This window comes from Clinocottus analis, unplaced genomic scaffold (assembly GCF_023055335.1).
Source record: "Clinocottus analis isolate CAN_PGR_092001 unplaced genomic scaffold, fCliAna1.0.p SCAF_11, whole genome shotgun sequence".
NCBI classification, from domain to species: Eukaryota; Metazoa; Chordata; class Actinopteri; order Perciformes; family Cottidae; genus Clinocottus; species Clinocottus analis.
Window position 1 is genome coordinate 9,310,430 of NW_027175832.1, and position 17,332 is coordinate 9,327,761.

At 43.8% G+C, this 17,332-nt stretch overlaps 1 protein-coding gene across 1 annotated transcript; it reads right to left on the reverse strand.

Annotated features, from left to right (window-relative positions):
- Positions 1-554: 554 nt before the first annotated feature.
- LOC137782061 (neuropilin and tolloid-like protein 1) lies at positions 555-16,947 on the reverse strand. The gene is made up of 10 exons (XM_068571153.1): positions 16,920-16,947; positions 16,585-16,650; positions 15,880-16,014; positions 15,480-15,728; positions 5,079-5,120; positions 4,719-4,846; positions 3,496-3,724; positions 2,063-2,176; positions 1,825-1,969; positions 555-1,083 (listed from the first exon to the last, which is right to left on the reverse strand). The coding sequence occupies exons 1-10, from the start codon at positions 16,945-16,947 to the stop codon at positions 555-557; spliced, it is 1,665 nt and encodes a 554-aa protein (XP_068427254.1).
- Positions 16,948-17,332: the final 385 nt, after the last annotated feature.

Genomic DNA, 17,332 nt, shown 5'->3' on the forward strand with positions numbered 1-17,332 from the left:
TGAGATAACAGGGATCCAAATGGCTTCCTTGGTAATGTTTTTGCCAAATATTAGTTCTTTTTTTTGCACATATATAACTTTATTTGCATTGTTTTAACAAAGCGATTGCACATGTTATTAGTTTTTGTCTGATGGAGCAATCTGGTTTACTTGAAGGGAGTTTACATTTTCTTTAATCTATTAATTAAAAAAAACACTGATGGAGGAGTCTCAAAATGTTGGACCATTTTGTTCCAATGTTGTTGCGGCGGTGGGGCCCAAACAATTTGCTTCCTCCAAAGTGTGTGGGTACAAAATGTCTTTCTCTTAAACTATTTACGATAAATACTCATGTGTGTGCTTCTTAAGCTCCAGTCCCCCCCTATTTGTGTTCCATACAATGTAAAGGTTCCCCTTTATTTGAGACCAAGAAATACTAAGAAGAGCTGAAAAGATCACCATTAATTCCTATAAGTTAACCTGAAATTGATTTAAAAAAGGGTTAGGGGTTACCAGCAGATACATGTCGAGGTGATGACCTCTTTTCCCCCTATAGCTTTATTTGTCGCCTGACATTAGAAGTCGTTAGACAGTGTGCGGTGGACAGCTTGGTCCTGTCCCGGCCCGCCCCTGTGGATCTGGTGGTGGTGCATGTGGTGCTGGCTGGTGGTGGGGCCTTCATCCACCACCGAATCCTCCTCCTCCTCCTCCGCCCTGTACCCCTCTCCCCCGTCCTGAGAGTAGCTGTGCTTCATCACCAGGATGCTCCTTCGCCCCGTTGGCGTGGTGTGGTGAGTGAGGCGCGGTGACTGCTGGCTTCCCATCGCCGGCGGGAGAGGCCCCCCGTCGGCCGCGATGGCACCGTCCCTCACGCTCAGGTTGCTGCGGCTGCCGTGGATGCTGCCGTGCATGCTGCCTTGGAAGGAGCCACAGTGATGGTCGCGGATGCACTTGGAGGTGGAGCGATGGAGCTTGTGGAACTTCTCGTAATCCTCGGTCATGGCGGCATCGGTCAGGTCGCCGGACGGGTCACGGCGCAGAGTGCAGAGCTCGTAGTGAGGGGGCTCAAAACCAGGGTGGAGCAGGGCGGGGTCAAAGTCATCTCTGTGGACACACACACACACACACACAGACACACACACACACACACACACACAGACACACTGATTTGTGCACTCATGGACTTTCTGAACTGCAAGTAAAGTAAAAGTATCGAAATATTAGCATCAAAATATACTGAAAATAAAAGTACTAAATACACAGAAAGGTTCAGAATAGGATACATTATGTTCAGAATCAGAATCATTTATTGCCATGTAAGTTTGCACAAATGAGGAATTTGTCCTGGCAGAAGGTGCTCAATATTTGACAACAACACTAACAATGAACATTTAACTATAAAATAAAAAATAACATAAAGAAAAAGTATACATATATATATATATATATATATATATATATATATATATATATATATGTATATATATATATGTATATATGTATATATATATACATATATATATACATATATATATATATATATATATATATATATATATATATATATATATATATATATATATATATATATATATATATATATATAATACAAAATGAAAGTATAAAAATTTTGATAAAAACAAGTTAGTAAATAAGTAAGTATGCAACAGTAAAACAACAAACAAAAATGATAATACTAATTATGTTATGGTCCACCGCTGGCCATGAGCCATTGTCTCTGTAAAAATATGTATTAGAGCAGCATGTTTTCCCCTTGTCTTCTTGTCTAGCCTGCCAAAAATATGGAATTTTGCTTAGAGATTCGCTGGAAGAAGGAAATCTCACCTGCGGATGATATATTTCTTGCGTGGCTGTTTGACCTGGATGATGACAGAGATGACGAGCAGGATGACCACCAGGCCACAGGTTACTCCAATGATAGTGATGTTCGTGTGGTCCAGCGTGTCCAGGATGCTGGCTTGCCTCTTCTCTATTAGGGAGACAACACGGAGAGGAATGACTTGTGCGTCCAGCCGCAGCCGACCTATTGGTCGCTTTCTCTGCCTTTTGTGTCATAGGGTACCTTTGCAGTGATTTTCGTCCCATGGGTAAACACAATTCTGGATACCGTTGCAGACAAGAGTGTGGTTGATGCACATGTTGCTATGGCAAAAGAAAGTTTCCGCTTCACACGGAGCTGAAGGAGAAAAGGCAAGTGTCATGCTGCTGTACACAGTAGACTGAATTATAGGTATTCATTAGATGGTATTCAGTGGCTCAATTTGCTTGTGTATGTTGTTGGTATGTTATTTAGTATTTAGTCCGTGTATCAGGTGTGCACATTGCAGGTTTACCACTTTGACAATGTGGACATTACCACCAGAGGGGAGTAAGATATTTTCCAATCAAAGTTTATTTTACTTTTTTAGCTTGGCAAGTTAAAAACACCCCACAACACTGACTATGTCATTCCCTAAAGTTGCTTTAACACCAAGCACGTTTTTTTTGTCTAAAAAGTTACGGAAATTTGTAAAAACTGGTTTTATGGGTTCTTATGAATGCACACATGTGCAGTACTTACTGAGGGAAAAAAAAATCTTTGCTGGAACCTTGATTTCAGAAAAATTCGACATATGCTTGACCATGAAATTCTTTATTATTGTTCCAAAAAATAATTGCAGTAATTTTGCATGGTAAGTATGGATTTTAGGAGCAATGGCGGTTTATTCCAGACAAATGGTCTCTTGGTCCATAAGCACATTTTTCTGGACAATTGGTGTTTCGTAAATGATTGGAAATAAAGCTCAGTATATTGCTTGAGATCGCCGAGCAGCTGGAATACGATGAAGACGGTAATGTAGCTGACATTCACTTGCTAACGTAAACGTGTGGGGATAGCCACAGAAGCTAAGGTTAGCTTTCTAACACTCTCTGTCTGGATAGGTTTGGGGTGTGCTGAGTGGACAAACGGGTCTGCATCGTTGTGCACCAGTCTCAAAATTCAAAGTTTTTTTGCTGAGGCATGGTTGATGATCACAGAGTTTGTAGGCTGTTAAACCAAACAATGAACTATAACAACCTTTTTCACGCTGCAATTAGCCATTTGATCCATTGTGATCCATTGTTAATTTTTTTTACATGTTTTTATTAATAAATGAATGCTTTCATCTCTACATTCTTGATTCAATGAGAATGAGAATCAAACCACCAAAGTAACTGGAGCCGACTTGATCGATTGAACATCCTTGATACTTAGAAAACTGTCATTCATCATTTGTTGCTACAGTCATGCCCCTTTGAAGTATTGTGCAGTTTTCTGATTTGGACAAATACACCTTCAAATAACCCTTGTCAAGAATGTTTTTTGTGACATTTTTTATATTGAAAGCAACTAATATATAGAGAGGTAACCAAAATGCCACTGGGGAAGCGGTATCATTTAATTGTTGGGACCTCCACTCTCACATTAAGGATGGTGCGTGCCTCTAAAAGAGAGCTAAATAATGATTCACTCACGCTCGTGGAAAGTTGTGAAGAGGATCCTGAATTTGCTCTTCCTGCTTCCCTCGTCTGCCCACATTCTCACCACGCCCACAGAGGACACCAGCATGACATCGTTGGCCACCGTGGAGCAGAACTTATTCTTCAGGTGCTCGACCGAGCTGCTGCCGTCATAGATGGCAACGAAGTTCCGTTTGCACTCATTCGAGTTGTGCATCTCATACTCCAGAAAGCGCATGTAGATCTGTGGGTAAGAGGCAGAAGGTTTTTTAAAGAAGTATTCCCCATTTTTTACAACAACCAATTTACCTTTCTCTAAGCCCCGCCCCCTGCTGCTATAGCAAACGAGCGGTGAGAGGTAGCGTGTAGCCCACACTGTCACTAACTGCTCTACCCAAATAAATCTTATACAATTTTTGGAAAAAGTGATTTCTGAGGGAAATATCTACAGTAAGCATTTAAAAACTTATATCCAGGATGTCAACCTGCATTCATAATTCATATCAATTATAATATATTAGTATTACAAGATAACGATAGAAGGTAAATTCTACATATAACAGTGTAAAAGTGAACCAAAACATTAACTTGTGATTGAAACAAAAGACAGTGAAATTAAGTTCCTGTAAAGCCTGGTAGGTCTTTATTTACTGTTAGAATCATTGAAAGGGTAAAGCAGCATGTTTAGACATTCAGTATACTATGATCCGATCATAGCCTAGCATCGGCCACCTCTGACTAGGGTCAGATCGGCCAGTCTGCGTTTGATAGGTGGAATTTAACGACGGCTCAATTCACATGTTAACACAGTGACACCAAAATGATCCCTCATTTATTGGCTTAACATTTGAGCAGAAGATTGCAACATTTCAGGTACATAATAACGTAAAAGTCGGGGTACAAGCAGCCGCTCCTATCTTCAGTGGGTGTCCCCGCTGTAGCAAGCTCCCTGCTGCTGCTAGTGCCTGCGTCCCCGCTGCCCGAATCGGGAGTCGAGCCGGAGCTGGTCCCGCTACCTTGGGTATTTGTTGGTGAGCTAGGAGGGAGCAAGCAGAGAGCTAGCAAGAGCGCTCGCTGTCTACAGCGGGGAGGTAGTGGGAACACCCGCCGAAGGTAGTAACGGCTTGTAACCCGACCTTTACGGTATATGATATAAATAATGCGTTGGAACTACTTAGACTCATGTACATGGCACACCACCACACAACAACACCAACAACAGTTTGAATTGTACAGACCCTCGATTTTGGAGGGGCCTTGATGTACCACCTGCAGTCCACAGCCTCAGTTGGCAGCGCCCGGCCCTCCCCTGCTATCTGGGTAGATTCCACAAAGCCTTCCGGGCCGCTCATCTCAAACTCACAAACTGCGGATAACAACATATTCGTGTTTATCAATGTGAGATTGTAAAAAATGGTTTGCTCAATATTATCCCTTCAGTAAAAATGAGGACTCAGTCACATTATATAAAAGTAGGTCAGCATCTGTATGATGACCTTGAGCTGTTACTGTCATCCACAGTTAAACAGTATCTGCATTTAACCTGCAGCAGGTCTATCGGATATTGTGACATATAATAACATAAATTAAATACTTACATGGCAGAGCTGGCAGTTCCCCAAGCCCATTGAACTCTGGATCTAAAAGCAGAACATAATGTCCAAATAAATAAATCTTTGGAATGTTTACTCAAGTCTCTCCACAATCAGGGGTCGCATGCAAATTAAACAGTTTTAAACTCATACTCCACGTACATGGAACATAAAAGGCTTCTCACATTGGTATGATAGAGGTACCAAATGTGTTCTCCTTATATGGATTTTAACTTGGATGTTATTTAAAACTGATCATTTCTTAGTGCATGTGCAATATTCACCGCATTACATTTAGCCCAAGAATACAGAAAAATAATCCAGTGCCCAAAAAATACCACAGAATAAAAATTATATTATTAAAGACATATTGCGAAACAAACTCACAGCTGGACCCGGCTTACACATAATCTATGTACGAGTGCATTCCCCCTGCTCTCATTTAAACTCCCCAGATGCCCTTCATCAAAAAAAAAGAGAAAAAACACACACAATTACTCTTCCCTGTCTTACTGCAAGAGACAGGGAGGAGAAATTGTGCTCTAAACCTTTGTGCTGATGAATCTTCTTGCTAGGTGGATTATAAATCCTGATATACCGGTTTAGTTGGGGACGGATTAGGCTTCATCAGCAGTGGCAACCTGGTGATAAAAATGTCCCTTCTTTTTTGTTTGCTAAATTCTCCTGCAGCTACGTAGTTTGACGTTGGGTGAGGGGAAACTTCCAAGTACGTCAATCAAATAATGCCACGTATACATTTGACACCCTATTAAAATTCAGGAAAGAAATGTGCTTGAGAGAACACAGAGTGGAGTGGAGATTGAGTTTATTTTAAAACCATAATCTCCCACATCTTTTACCATAAGGCAACACATTGGTCAGTACTGTGGAGTAAGAAGAGCAGGTGATAGACTCAAATCAGAAAAAAGGACACTTATTAATCCTCTCATGTTTCTTACCCCTGCCTCAGCTTCAGGTTTGTCCAGATTATTCCTAATCATTCCTACATGTAAGTGTGTGAGCGCAACAAAGCCACTCCCACAGGCTTTATACACAGATATATCAGAGTTTATGTAAAGCCCTTGAAATATCTTAATATTATTCAGCTGCAAGATGTGCGGTACAAACGTATACTATTGACTATTGGATGTGTCATTTTCCAGAAGAACAACAAATTTGCAAGCCTACTGATTAGTTATATATTTAGTTTCTGCTAAATCACTTGTGCACACAAAGAAGTGAGTATAAACTGGAGGAACACATGCAATAATAATAATTTAGTCTCCGCTAAAGTGTAACAATGATATAATTCTGTAGTTGTTGCACAATGTGTCTACAAATGTTCAAACTAGACAACATAAGATATTAAAAGCATTTAGCTGTAATAAGAAGAGTCACCGAAGATCCAAAAAGATATTATTTTAATCTTGCGCACATATTAATGTAAGAAGAACACAGTTCTGTCACATTGTTCACAACGTGCATAACAAAACCTGATCAATGTAGTACTAATCTACCTTTTCAAACTACTGCAGTTCATGAAGAAAGCGTGTAAGCATTCATTTTCTTCTGCCACCAGCGATGAGAGGAAATCGACAGGAGTTTAGCATTTGGCACGCGAGACTCATTGCATTTGATGTAAACAGACGAAAGCAGCTTCTCCTGATCTGCCAATATTGAAAAGTATCTTATGATAGTTCATGTCTTTTTTAGGAGCCTGTTTTTTATGTAATGTGTTCTAGACAAGTTATTTGGCTATATGTGTTGACAGCAATTGAATACTCTGACAAAAAGAAGAGAAAGGAATTTGTTCAATCATTTGATCCGGCTCGAATCAGATGATTGGACGGGTTACCTGCAGTTGTCAAGTTGTTTATGTTCGTAATGATAAATGATCAATTTGGAGGAGGGGCTTTGGAGGGAGATGGTCAGTGTTGTCGACTTTGCCGCCAGATTAAGCAATTTTTGGGGCGAGCCCTGCTCGTCAATCTGGTTTAATTTGCATGTTTTCCTTGACTCTTGTACAGCACTTTGTGACCTTTAAATGTGATAAGTGCAATATAAATAAACTTGACTTACTTACTTACTTTCTTACTAGCTAACTTCACCGTAGGCAACTTCTTTGATTAATTATTAATGTCCAAGCATTTCTCAAAAATGATAAAATGCTTAAATATGCTTCGGCAACTTGAAATGTGTGGGACGGACTCACAGCACTGTCGTCTAAAACTGAAGCATCCATTGCGGAATTAAAGGACAATATGCACAGGCTCAATTATTTTTGGAAGAAAGAAAGAAGGAAAGAAATAAAGAAAGGAAGAAAGAAAGACGGCGGGATGGCGGGACGGGATGCAGATTAATCTTTGCCCCCCGTCAGTGTAGGTGGCCTATAAAATCTGCTGCTAATGAAGCCTCTGCCTTGGACTCCCTTAAGCTGCTACTGCGGCTCAGCGCTGACAAGCTGTATTTCCCTGAAGACAAGCTTTCATTAACTTGTGTGTGTGTGTGTGTGTGTGTGTGTGTTTGTCTGTGTGTGCCCGCATGCAATGTATGTGCATGTGTTCACATAAATGCTCCCCTCGTCAGCTGCGATGCCTGCACTACAAATGCAATTGAGAGTACAGTCCCAGCAGCGTGCCTCTCAGAGCAATATCAAAGTTGCAATACTATTGTACTAAAAAACGATTTTGGACATCACATGCAAATGTGGTATTCCGATGTTTTAATCGGAATACGTGATTGGGCCCAAAGAGGTAGCCAGTTGGTATTTCCCACTTTGTTTGCTACACTCCCAAAAGGAACCGAGGAGGGAGGTCAGCCTCCCAACAGACCTTCAGAAAGTGCCTCACAAGGACATGCGCTTATGTGACGTTAGCGCGACAAAGTCCATGGAGGGTGGGGGAGGTCGGGGTGGATTTTAAAGGACTAAACATCTGTCAACGCTCTCCTTTTTAAAGCACGGCCTGCTCTACCACCTCCACCAGTGATTAGCAATACCCAGGGCAACTTAAATACTCAATGCTTTTATTTCACACAGAACTAACCAAAAATTCCACACTTTGGAAACAGCTCCTATTTTTATTTTAACCAGTTTTTTCAACGATTCATATGTGTAATTAATTAAAGGGTTAGGGTTATCGTGAGAAACTCAGCTTATTGGGGTCAAGAGAGCCTTTTAGCCTACAAACAGTGTAAGAAAGACAACCCAGACAGTTGGGTTTGTGTGTGTGCTGCATCGATCAGAAATCGCACGAGTCAACAAGCCAATCAAATTTGTTTCTTCTTCCTGTGTCATATGTCGGCTCAGGAGAATGACTATACCGACCCACGTCTTCAGAACTACCGTTACAAAGGTGCACCAATGCTTGTCTCGCAAGCCAATAAGTGCGGATGGGCACGGAGGATTTCAGACAGAAAACAGGTAACTTCACGTCAGAATCTTTTTTTTCAACCTGAAAACAAGCACAACATGTACCCTTTAGGTGACAATGAAATGCCTGGTCAGATTATAAACACTGGAACTTTAATGCTACATTTGTTAAATGAGAAAATCCCTTTCTTGAAAAATATGTCAGATTGAAGATTACCTTCCTCTATGAATTATATTATGCAAACAAAGAACAAATAGGATACACTATTTTTCTTTCTCTTTTCTTGAATTACAACAAGTATTTGGGAAAGGACAGATATCCCACCAAACCTTTAGTTCTTGGTAGTAAAGTTTGGTTAAGAGGAAGAAGATCGTATACTTTATTAATCCTGCGAGCTCAAATAAAACATTTCCACAGGCCCTATATGAGCTTAAGAGTGACCTGAAACTAATTTTGTGTACCGTAAAGCCAAAACGATGAGCTGAAAGATGGTAAGACACTACAGCAGCAGAACCAGGTGATGGTTGGGTTCATTGCCACAAGAAAACCCTTTCACAATTGTCAAGTTCTGTCAGCTGTTTAGTGCATTTCCCCACTTGAAAGGGATCGACCCATCCACTCGGATTTAACTGGACTTCACTCCAATGAAAAAAAACAACTTTTCCCTTTTTTATCTCCTTTTATTTTTGAGATTCAGTTCATGAAGTCGAAATTTTCCATTTCACTGAAAAAAAGCTCCCATTTAGCAAAGCTCCCTTTCCGCGACTAAGGGTGAAAAACCTTAAATAAAACAGAAAAAAAACCACATTTCAGAAAGCACCCTTTCCGTATGAAATCAAAACACCCGTGCCATCAACCCACACACAAGCGACATTTCACCGCATCAGCTGTGCCTCCACCAACATGTTTACAAACAATTGACGCTGCCACACGTAGATGTGCTGCGGAGGTGCGCCGCGCGTTCCAGCGCACGCGTCATTCTATATGGTGGCCATCACCAACAAAGTGTCTCTCCCTTACCGGCTGCCTCTCCGTGTCTGCAGATGTGTCTGTTCTTTCTGCACAGCGTCACGCTTCTCACGCTGTCAGATTTCTACTTTTCCCCGCAGCTACTTCCGGAGCCGATAGCTCCGCCCCCTTTTCAGGTGTCGGCAATAACGTTTCTAATTTCTGTTTATTATCTAGTCTACTTATTTATCTCCACATTATTTCTTTTTAATATATATACACACATATATATATTTTACTATAATCTAAATTCCACGTTTGACTTTACACCTCCCACTCGATCTCCCCATGGAACCACTGAGGAGATCGCCAACTTTCGAGGCAAACTGCAATTCCACTTGAGTTTTTAACGTCTACGTAGGGATGTTCTGGTCTTCAGTCGGGAGTAGGACAACCAACCGCCTGACGTCCCTGTGAAGAATAGTAGACTGGATCTTCTCCTTCTGTTCGCTTTGGACCGGACGACTTGCTCTTGCTTCCTTTGTTGGTCTCGTTACCGGAACATTGTAGTTTGGGAAGATCCTGATGTTGACGTCCCTCACGACTCCTCTACTGTCGGCATTTGTGCTGATGACTCTGCCAAGCTTGAATTGCCCCCTTAGCGCATTTTGGTCGCACAGCCAGACAACGTCCCCAACAGCGACATTTCTTTCTGCGGTGTGCCACTTGCTTCTCACAAACAAGTTGGGACCAGCAAGTTGGCTCCAATGCTTCCAGAACTTGGTAACCTCTGACTGCATTGCTCTGAGTCTTTTGTAGGGGTAGCTGGTAAAGTCGAATGTTTGGACATCTCCCCTTTGAGATGCCCGCCCAAGAAGGAGCGTGTTGGGTGTGATATATTGGATAGAGTCTTCCCGGCTCTGTACTCTGGCGTCAATTGGGCGCTCATTGGCCAGGTTGGCTGCTATGTGAAGAGTTGTCTGGAACTCGCTGTATGTGAGCTCGGACTCCCTTCCAAGGGTCTGGAGTGCTCTCTTTACGATGCGTACAGCAGCTTCAGCAGCACCATTCCTGTGTGGCGAGTCAGCTGGGTTGATTTTCCACATCCATTCCGTCCCATTTTTGGCCGCGTTCTCAAACAAGGCTGGTTTGTTTAGGCTGTCCAGAAACCTGTAAAGCTCCTCCAAGACTGGTTTTGCTCCAATGAAATTGGTGCCTGGGTCTGACCAGATCTTCCTTGGGTGTCCTCTGATTGCTGTGAACCTTTGGTAGGCCATCAGGAACCCTTCTGTTGATACTGTGTTTACCAACTCTGTGTGGATGGCTCTACTGGCCATGCAGCAGAAGACCACGCCCCAGACTTTTAGTTTCACTCTCTTCTTCACATCATCCTTGACTTGGTATGGTCCAAATAGGTCTATGGTTGTGAATTTGAAAGGCGCAGAAGGTTCTGTTCGTTCAGGCGGCAAGTCACCCATTACTTGTTGACATTTTCTTGCCTTTGCCTTCCTGCAGATTATGCAGCCATCAACAACCTTTTGGGCGATCCTCCTTCCTCGTATGACCCATGCCCTCTTTCTCATCTTGAGCAGGGTTCCAGCCACTCCATCGTGACTCTCTTGGTGGGCCTCCCGAGCAAGCAGTGTGGATACCCATGTGCTATAGGGTAGGATAGGGACTGCCACTTGATCTTCTTTGAAGATTTGCACTCGCCCACCACAAACTAATAGCCCGGAGTCTTCCTCCTTATAGACTACCAGTCTGTCCGTCGTGGTGCTCGGGAAGGTTGCGCCTTCTTGCATCGCAAGAAAGATATCTCTTAGGACGTCTTCTCGTTCTTTGACTGCGACGACTCCTGCCGAAGAGACTGCCTCCCACTTTGAGCTCTCTACGGCTCGATTTTGTCCCATGAACTTCTTTGCTGCTTTCCAGATCCATGCAATTGTTTTGACCAGTTGAGTCAAGCTACTGAAGCGCTTGACGTCCACGAGGTCTAGGACGGTTGATCCCGCTGGTGGTCTTCTTTGTTCAGTTCTTGCTCGGTGTTGATCTGACTCAGCTTCTTTCGCTTTGGCTCTCGTCGCAGCAGCAAATGTCTTTTTCTGCAGCTTGTTAATGCTCTCCCTGGCAGCGCTTGCTAGATCTTTTGCTGACTTGATTGGCCACTCACTTGCTGGTAGCTTTAGGAACTCAGGCCCATTTTGCCACTTCCGGCTGCTGCTCCACACAAGTCTGACTGGGGTTGTGACAGAGTGTGGGTTAGGAGCAATGAGGTGACTCACATACCACACTGGTCCTTTCCAGTCCTTTATTGCGTCCTTTGTCAATTTGATTGCCGCCCTTCGGTCAACCATGTCATGCACTTGCTCAGCATAGGCAACCTTCCACTCTGGTTCCTTGGCTAGCTGCTTTTCTGTTCTTTGAAATGTAGCCTCGACTGCCCTTCTGTTGTCATGCAGAGAGGCTGTATCTTCTAGCAAAGGATATCTGGAGTGCCAATGTGGATCCTTGCAGTAGCTATCGCTTTTGACATAGGTGAGGCCTTCCTTCATCAGTTCGACCTCCCTCTCCTCAGCAAGAGTCATTCCTTTGCCGCCTGGCTGGCATTTCCCACAGCGGCAACCCCCGCACTTCGGCTCACATGCTGCACCAATACTGTCCCATTTCCACCATTCAAGGAAATCTTTCCTGGTGGTTGATGTACTTGACTTGACGCTGGTGAGTTCCTCATACCTTACAGCTGCCGCTCTCATTGACCTTGCAAAGTGTGTTTTGGACATATGGGCTGATATATGGAGCTTCTCAAAGAGGTCAGGATGCGTTCCGCCCACAGTCTTCCCTAGTGGTCCGTCCCACAGTACAAGGTCTCCGACAGCTTTGATCCGTTGCGGGGCTAGTTGTCCTTCCCTGTGGCTTATGAGCAGATGCACTTGCTTGGGTCTCACAAGTTCATTTTGTGGTATGTTTGGAAAAAAGCTTTGTAGCTGCTCTGGCGTCACATTCCTGTGGACATTTGCTATTCTGTCCAGCCCATAGCAAACCATTTGATGGGTCCTGAGCGTGCCCTTGGGAGTCCTCACTCTGATCCTTAGAAGGTACCGCTTCGTTTCCACTTGAACCTTCATCCCTCCAACTCCATGGACCACAAGTGTAACTTCCTCCCTCCTGAGGTTCAGTTTGCTTGCCATACAGTGGGTTATATAATTTGTGTCGGAGGCCAAATCAATTAATGTCCCGATTTTTTGACCAGCGTTTGAGGTGACCTCGAGGAGCATCATAAGCACTGGTAGTTCCTCCAGCCCACTCTCCACAAGAAGACCTGGTGGATCCTTTGTGGTGCTGAGCACTCTCGACGTAGCGTTGGAGAACACATCCCGACATTGCTTTGCCAATTCTGGTGAAAGCTTCTTGAGGAACTCCTCCTGATCTTCCGTATGTCTCCTCCTGCTTGTATCCCTCCCTGGGCCGCATCTGTGCTTTTTCTCTGTGATGCTGCTTCTTCTCCCTGTAGCATTAGGGCACAGTGAGAAATGATGCTCAGGAGCGTGCTCATCTTTGCAGGCTTGGTTCTTACATAGAAAGTCAGTTTTACAGTATGAAGCGTCCTCATGAACTTCAAGGCATCTCTTGCATGCTCCCAATCTTCTTACTGCAGCCGTCTTCTCGGCTAGTCTCAGTGCACGGAACTGGTTGCAAAAGTAGAGTTTTTTCTTATGCTTTCCGTCACCACAGACTACGCACCCCAACTGGTCATCTTCTGATTTGGTAGACTTGGTTCTAGCATATCTTGGCTCGGTTCTGGTCTCTTTCCTATTCGGCTCTTCCTCTCTTAGCTGCTCGAGCTGCTCATATATGCTCTCTTGCGCTTTGAGGAATGCCAGGAGACTGTCAAAACGATTCCCTGCTGCCACCGCGTTCCTCCTGTCAGCGACATAGACGAGCCATTCCTTCTTTAGAGTTTCTGGAAGTTTACTCTCTATTGATTTCGCTACCAGAGGATTTTTAATTGCACCCGTGTCCCCAAGGTCGCTCAAATCCTGAAGCGCCTTTTCCACGGCTTGGATCAGCTCCACTATCTTTCGTGGCTGATGACTTTTGGCAGCTGGCATTCTCTGCAACTCCTCCACTATATCAATAGCAATAGCAATTTTATTGCCATAGCGGTTCTCCAGGACGCGGAAAATGTCAACTGCAGTGTTATAGCTGGTCAGGCGAAGGTCTCTTGCGATTCTCTCATCAAGACTGTCCAGTAGCTGAAACTTTCTCACCTCTGTCGAGCCGGTTGGCTCACCTTGCTTCTGGAGCGCTTCCCAGTCCTTTTTCCACCTGTGGAAATCACGTTTATTTCCCGTAAACTTTGGCAGGGCTATTGGTTTCAGTCTGATGGTGGCCGCCGTGGGCTCAAGTGGCCTCTGACCCTCCTCCTCTTTCCTGTCCTCCATGTAGTCAGCCTTCTTGGAAATCAATTTGGGAAGGAGGAGCTCCAGCCTCTTCATACGGCTCTGAAATTCCTTCTGCTCACTCGGTGGGATCCATTGTTTCCACCGACTACACGCCTCTTTTGCGGTCTTTACCAGTCCCTGCAGGTGGTTGAGCATGAAGTTGTATGCCTCCTGGCTACCATCGGGCCGTGCATCAGCGGCATGTTCACACACTTCCTCTGCTGCCTGCAATGCTGTTGATAATTCAACCTCTCCGAAGTTATCCCAGAGTGCCTCCTGAATCAGACTTTTGACCTCTCGTAGTTTTTCATTACACTCATTGAAGGTTTTTGCTATGTCGGCTTTCTGCTGTTTACTTAGCACAGCATCTTCCTCCGGTTCCAGCTCCGCCTCCAGTTCTGTAATGAATCCAGTCTCCACATCTTCATTTGCGCACATGACTTTTTCAGCTTCTTTTATGACGTTCTTGAAACTGTCTACGAGCTCCTTTTCAGACATTTCTCTATAGGTTCTGGTTATGCTATTGACTAAGCGTGTAAATAATCTTTTTGCTGTAGTCCGCTCCACCTTAAGTTGCTCAACTGACTTCTCAGCAGCTTGATCCGCCATGTTTGAATCCGCTCAGTCGTTGATTACAGTTGAGAAGATGTGTACTACTTCAATGCTTCATATGCTTTCACTTGATTGTCTTCTTTCCCCAGGATTCCAGTTTATTGCTTCTGCTGTTCCAGCTCAAGCTCCCAGATTTCCTTCTCCTGGTTTTCCAGACTTTCCCGTTATTGGTCCAGTTACTGGCCCCACGGTTTTTCACTGTCAAGTTCTGTCAGCTGTTTAGTGCATTTCCCCACTTGAAAGGGATCGACCCATCCACTCGGATTTAACTGGACTTCACTCCAATGAAAAAAAACAACTTTTCCCTTTTTTATCTCCTTTTATTTTTGAGATTCAGTTCATGAAGTCGAAATTTTCCATTTCACTGAAAAAAAGCTCCCATTTAGCAAAGCTCCCTTTCCGCGACTAAGGGTGAAAAACCTTAAATAAAACAGAAAAAAAACCACATTTCAGAAAGCACCCTTTCCGTATGAAATCAAAACACCCGTGCCATCAACCCACACACAAGCGACATTTCACCGCATCAGCTGTGCCTCCACCAACATGTTTACAAACAATTGACGCTGCCACACGTAGATGTGCTGCGGAGGTGCGCCGCGCGTTCCAGCGCACGCGTCATTCTATATGGTGGCCATCACCAACAAAGTGTCTCTCCCTTACCGGCTGCCTCTCCGTGTCTGCAGATGTGTCTGTTCTTTCTGCACAGCGTCACGCTTCTCACGCTGTCAGATTTCTACTTTTCCCCGCAGCTACTTCCGGAGCCGATAGCTCCGCCCCCTTTTCAGGTGTCGGCAATAACGTTTCTAATTTCTGTTTATTATCTAGTCTACTTATTTATCTCCACATTATTTCTTTTTAATATATATACACACATATATATATTTTACTATAATCTAAATTCCACGTTTGACTTTACAACAATCATCATATTTAACTGATCCATTGTTCATCTACACAAATACTGATTAATGCAGCTTAAAGGCCTAATTTACCAAACGCAAAAGCACGCATTGATAGATTATTTTAGTTCTCACCTTGCGTGAAGTTGTACCGGGCGGAGAAACCGATGGCCTCCAGTTCACCATCGGCCACAAACTTGATGTACAGGTACCTCCCGCTGGAGCGGACGTATGCCGGGCTCTCCTGCCCGCAGAAGCGACCAAGGATGGGGGAAAAACCGAAGGGCCCATCGCGGACCTCGATGTGGTCGAACTTACACTCCCAGGACGGCTCGATTGAATACTTGTCGTCAAAGAACAATTCGATGCACTGTCGGGGAGCGGCTGCAACAGGGAGGCGGGGGCAGAGGGCAGAGAGGTCAGAGAGGTCAAAGAGGTCAGAGAGGTCAGAGAGGTCAAAGAGGTCAGAGAGGTCAGGGACACGCTGGGATTAAAACAGCAGGGGGTAGACAGTGAGCGAGGGATAAAGCCTCACCTTCTATGATGTAGACACATTCCCTCTCAGGAGGGTATTTCTCAGGGTAGTTGGGTGAGGTGAAATACCCGCCCTCAGGCTCCTTGACCCATGCCCCACACTGCCCTGCTGGTGTCACACCTGAGTTGTTCTTCACTGGAGAAAGAGAGACAGGCAGATGAAAGTGTCACGTGATCAGCTGCACAGCTTTTTGAAAAGTTGCTTCTTTTTTAGTCTCAGATTGCAATCGAGAGAGTGGAGTGGTTGTTTTTTAAAATGTATTTTACAGTTCAAATACTAACTGTTCTTGTTAGCAACACAAAGCTACGTTAGCTTCCTGTTTTTAAATGGTAGGACACTATATGAAAGAGGCACAAAACAACTAGCACTCCATGGTTAGCAACCTGAACTATAGGTGATAACATATTTCAGTTATTGGATATGTCCAACAAGGAAGTTATAGGTTTTGACTGATTCAATCTGTCCCTGGATAATATTGATAATAAAGCGAATCATAATTATCAGTTCTTTTCAACAAATTGTTTTGTCTGATCAATTCCACTATTCAATTTAAATTTGAACCACATTAAAGACTTCTCCATATTTTTTTAAATTATTTTTTAGCCCTGCTCTCTACTGATGTGCTTCACAGCAAACAATACCCAACGACTGAGAAGAACGGTTGATGGTGAAGACTGAGCAGTGACTCAGGATGTGGTGATGTACCTTGAGCTTTTATTTTGGTAGCTGAGGCACCTGGCAGTTCAGGTGAGATGAGGCTTGCTGCTAAAGCTGAGAAAAGAGAAGAGAAGAGAACATTGGGATTATTTTTTTTCTTCTATTTGTTACAAATCTACATCAACTTCTTTACTAAGAAATACAAAGTCTTAAACCACATAGTGAACGGCACGCAACAACTTATATTTACAAAACAAGAAAGCACACCATCAAAAAAAACAGGATTATAAACCAATAAACTGATTATTTTTCTTCTAGGGCACGGATATTAACGCGTCTACAGTCAGATGTTTGCCTACATTACAACACAGCTGTGAACTCACCGATGGGCAGCAGAAGTGTGTACACCATTTCTGTTCCCTGAGGATGAGGAGCTCAGTCACAAATGTTGCCATTAAATAGTCGTTGATCAGACGTCCCCTCCTTGGGGAAAAGTGCCCATCAGTCCCTCACAAAATGCGCCAAAATGTTTGACCTCTCTCTCTCTGTCTCTGCCTCCCTCTCTCTGTCTCCCTCTCTCCCTCTCTGTCTCCCTCTCTCTTTCTGTCTCCCCGGGAGCTCAAAGGATTACTCTACAAACCTTCGCAATTTTTGCTCCACCTTTAGGCTGCATTAATCCTCTCAGAAGATACTCAGCCATTGACAAGGCTGCGCCTGTTCAAACTGGGCAGAGGCAACCCTGTGTGTGTGTGGAGGGGGGCGGGGGGGGGGGGGGGGGCACTTCAACACTACTTGT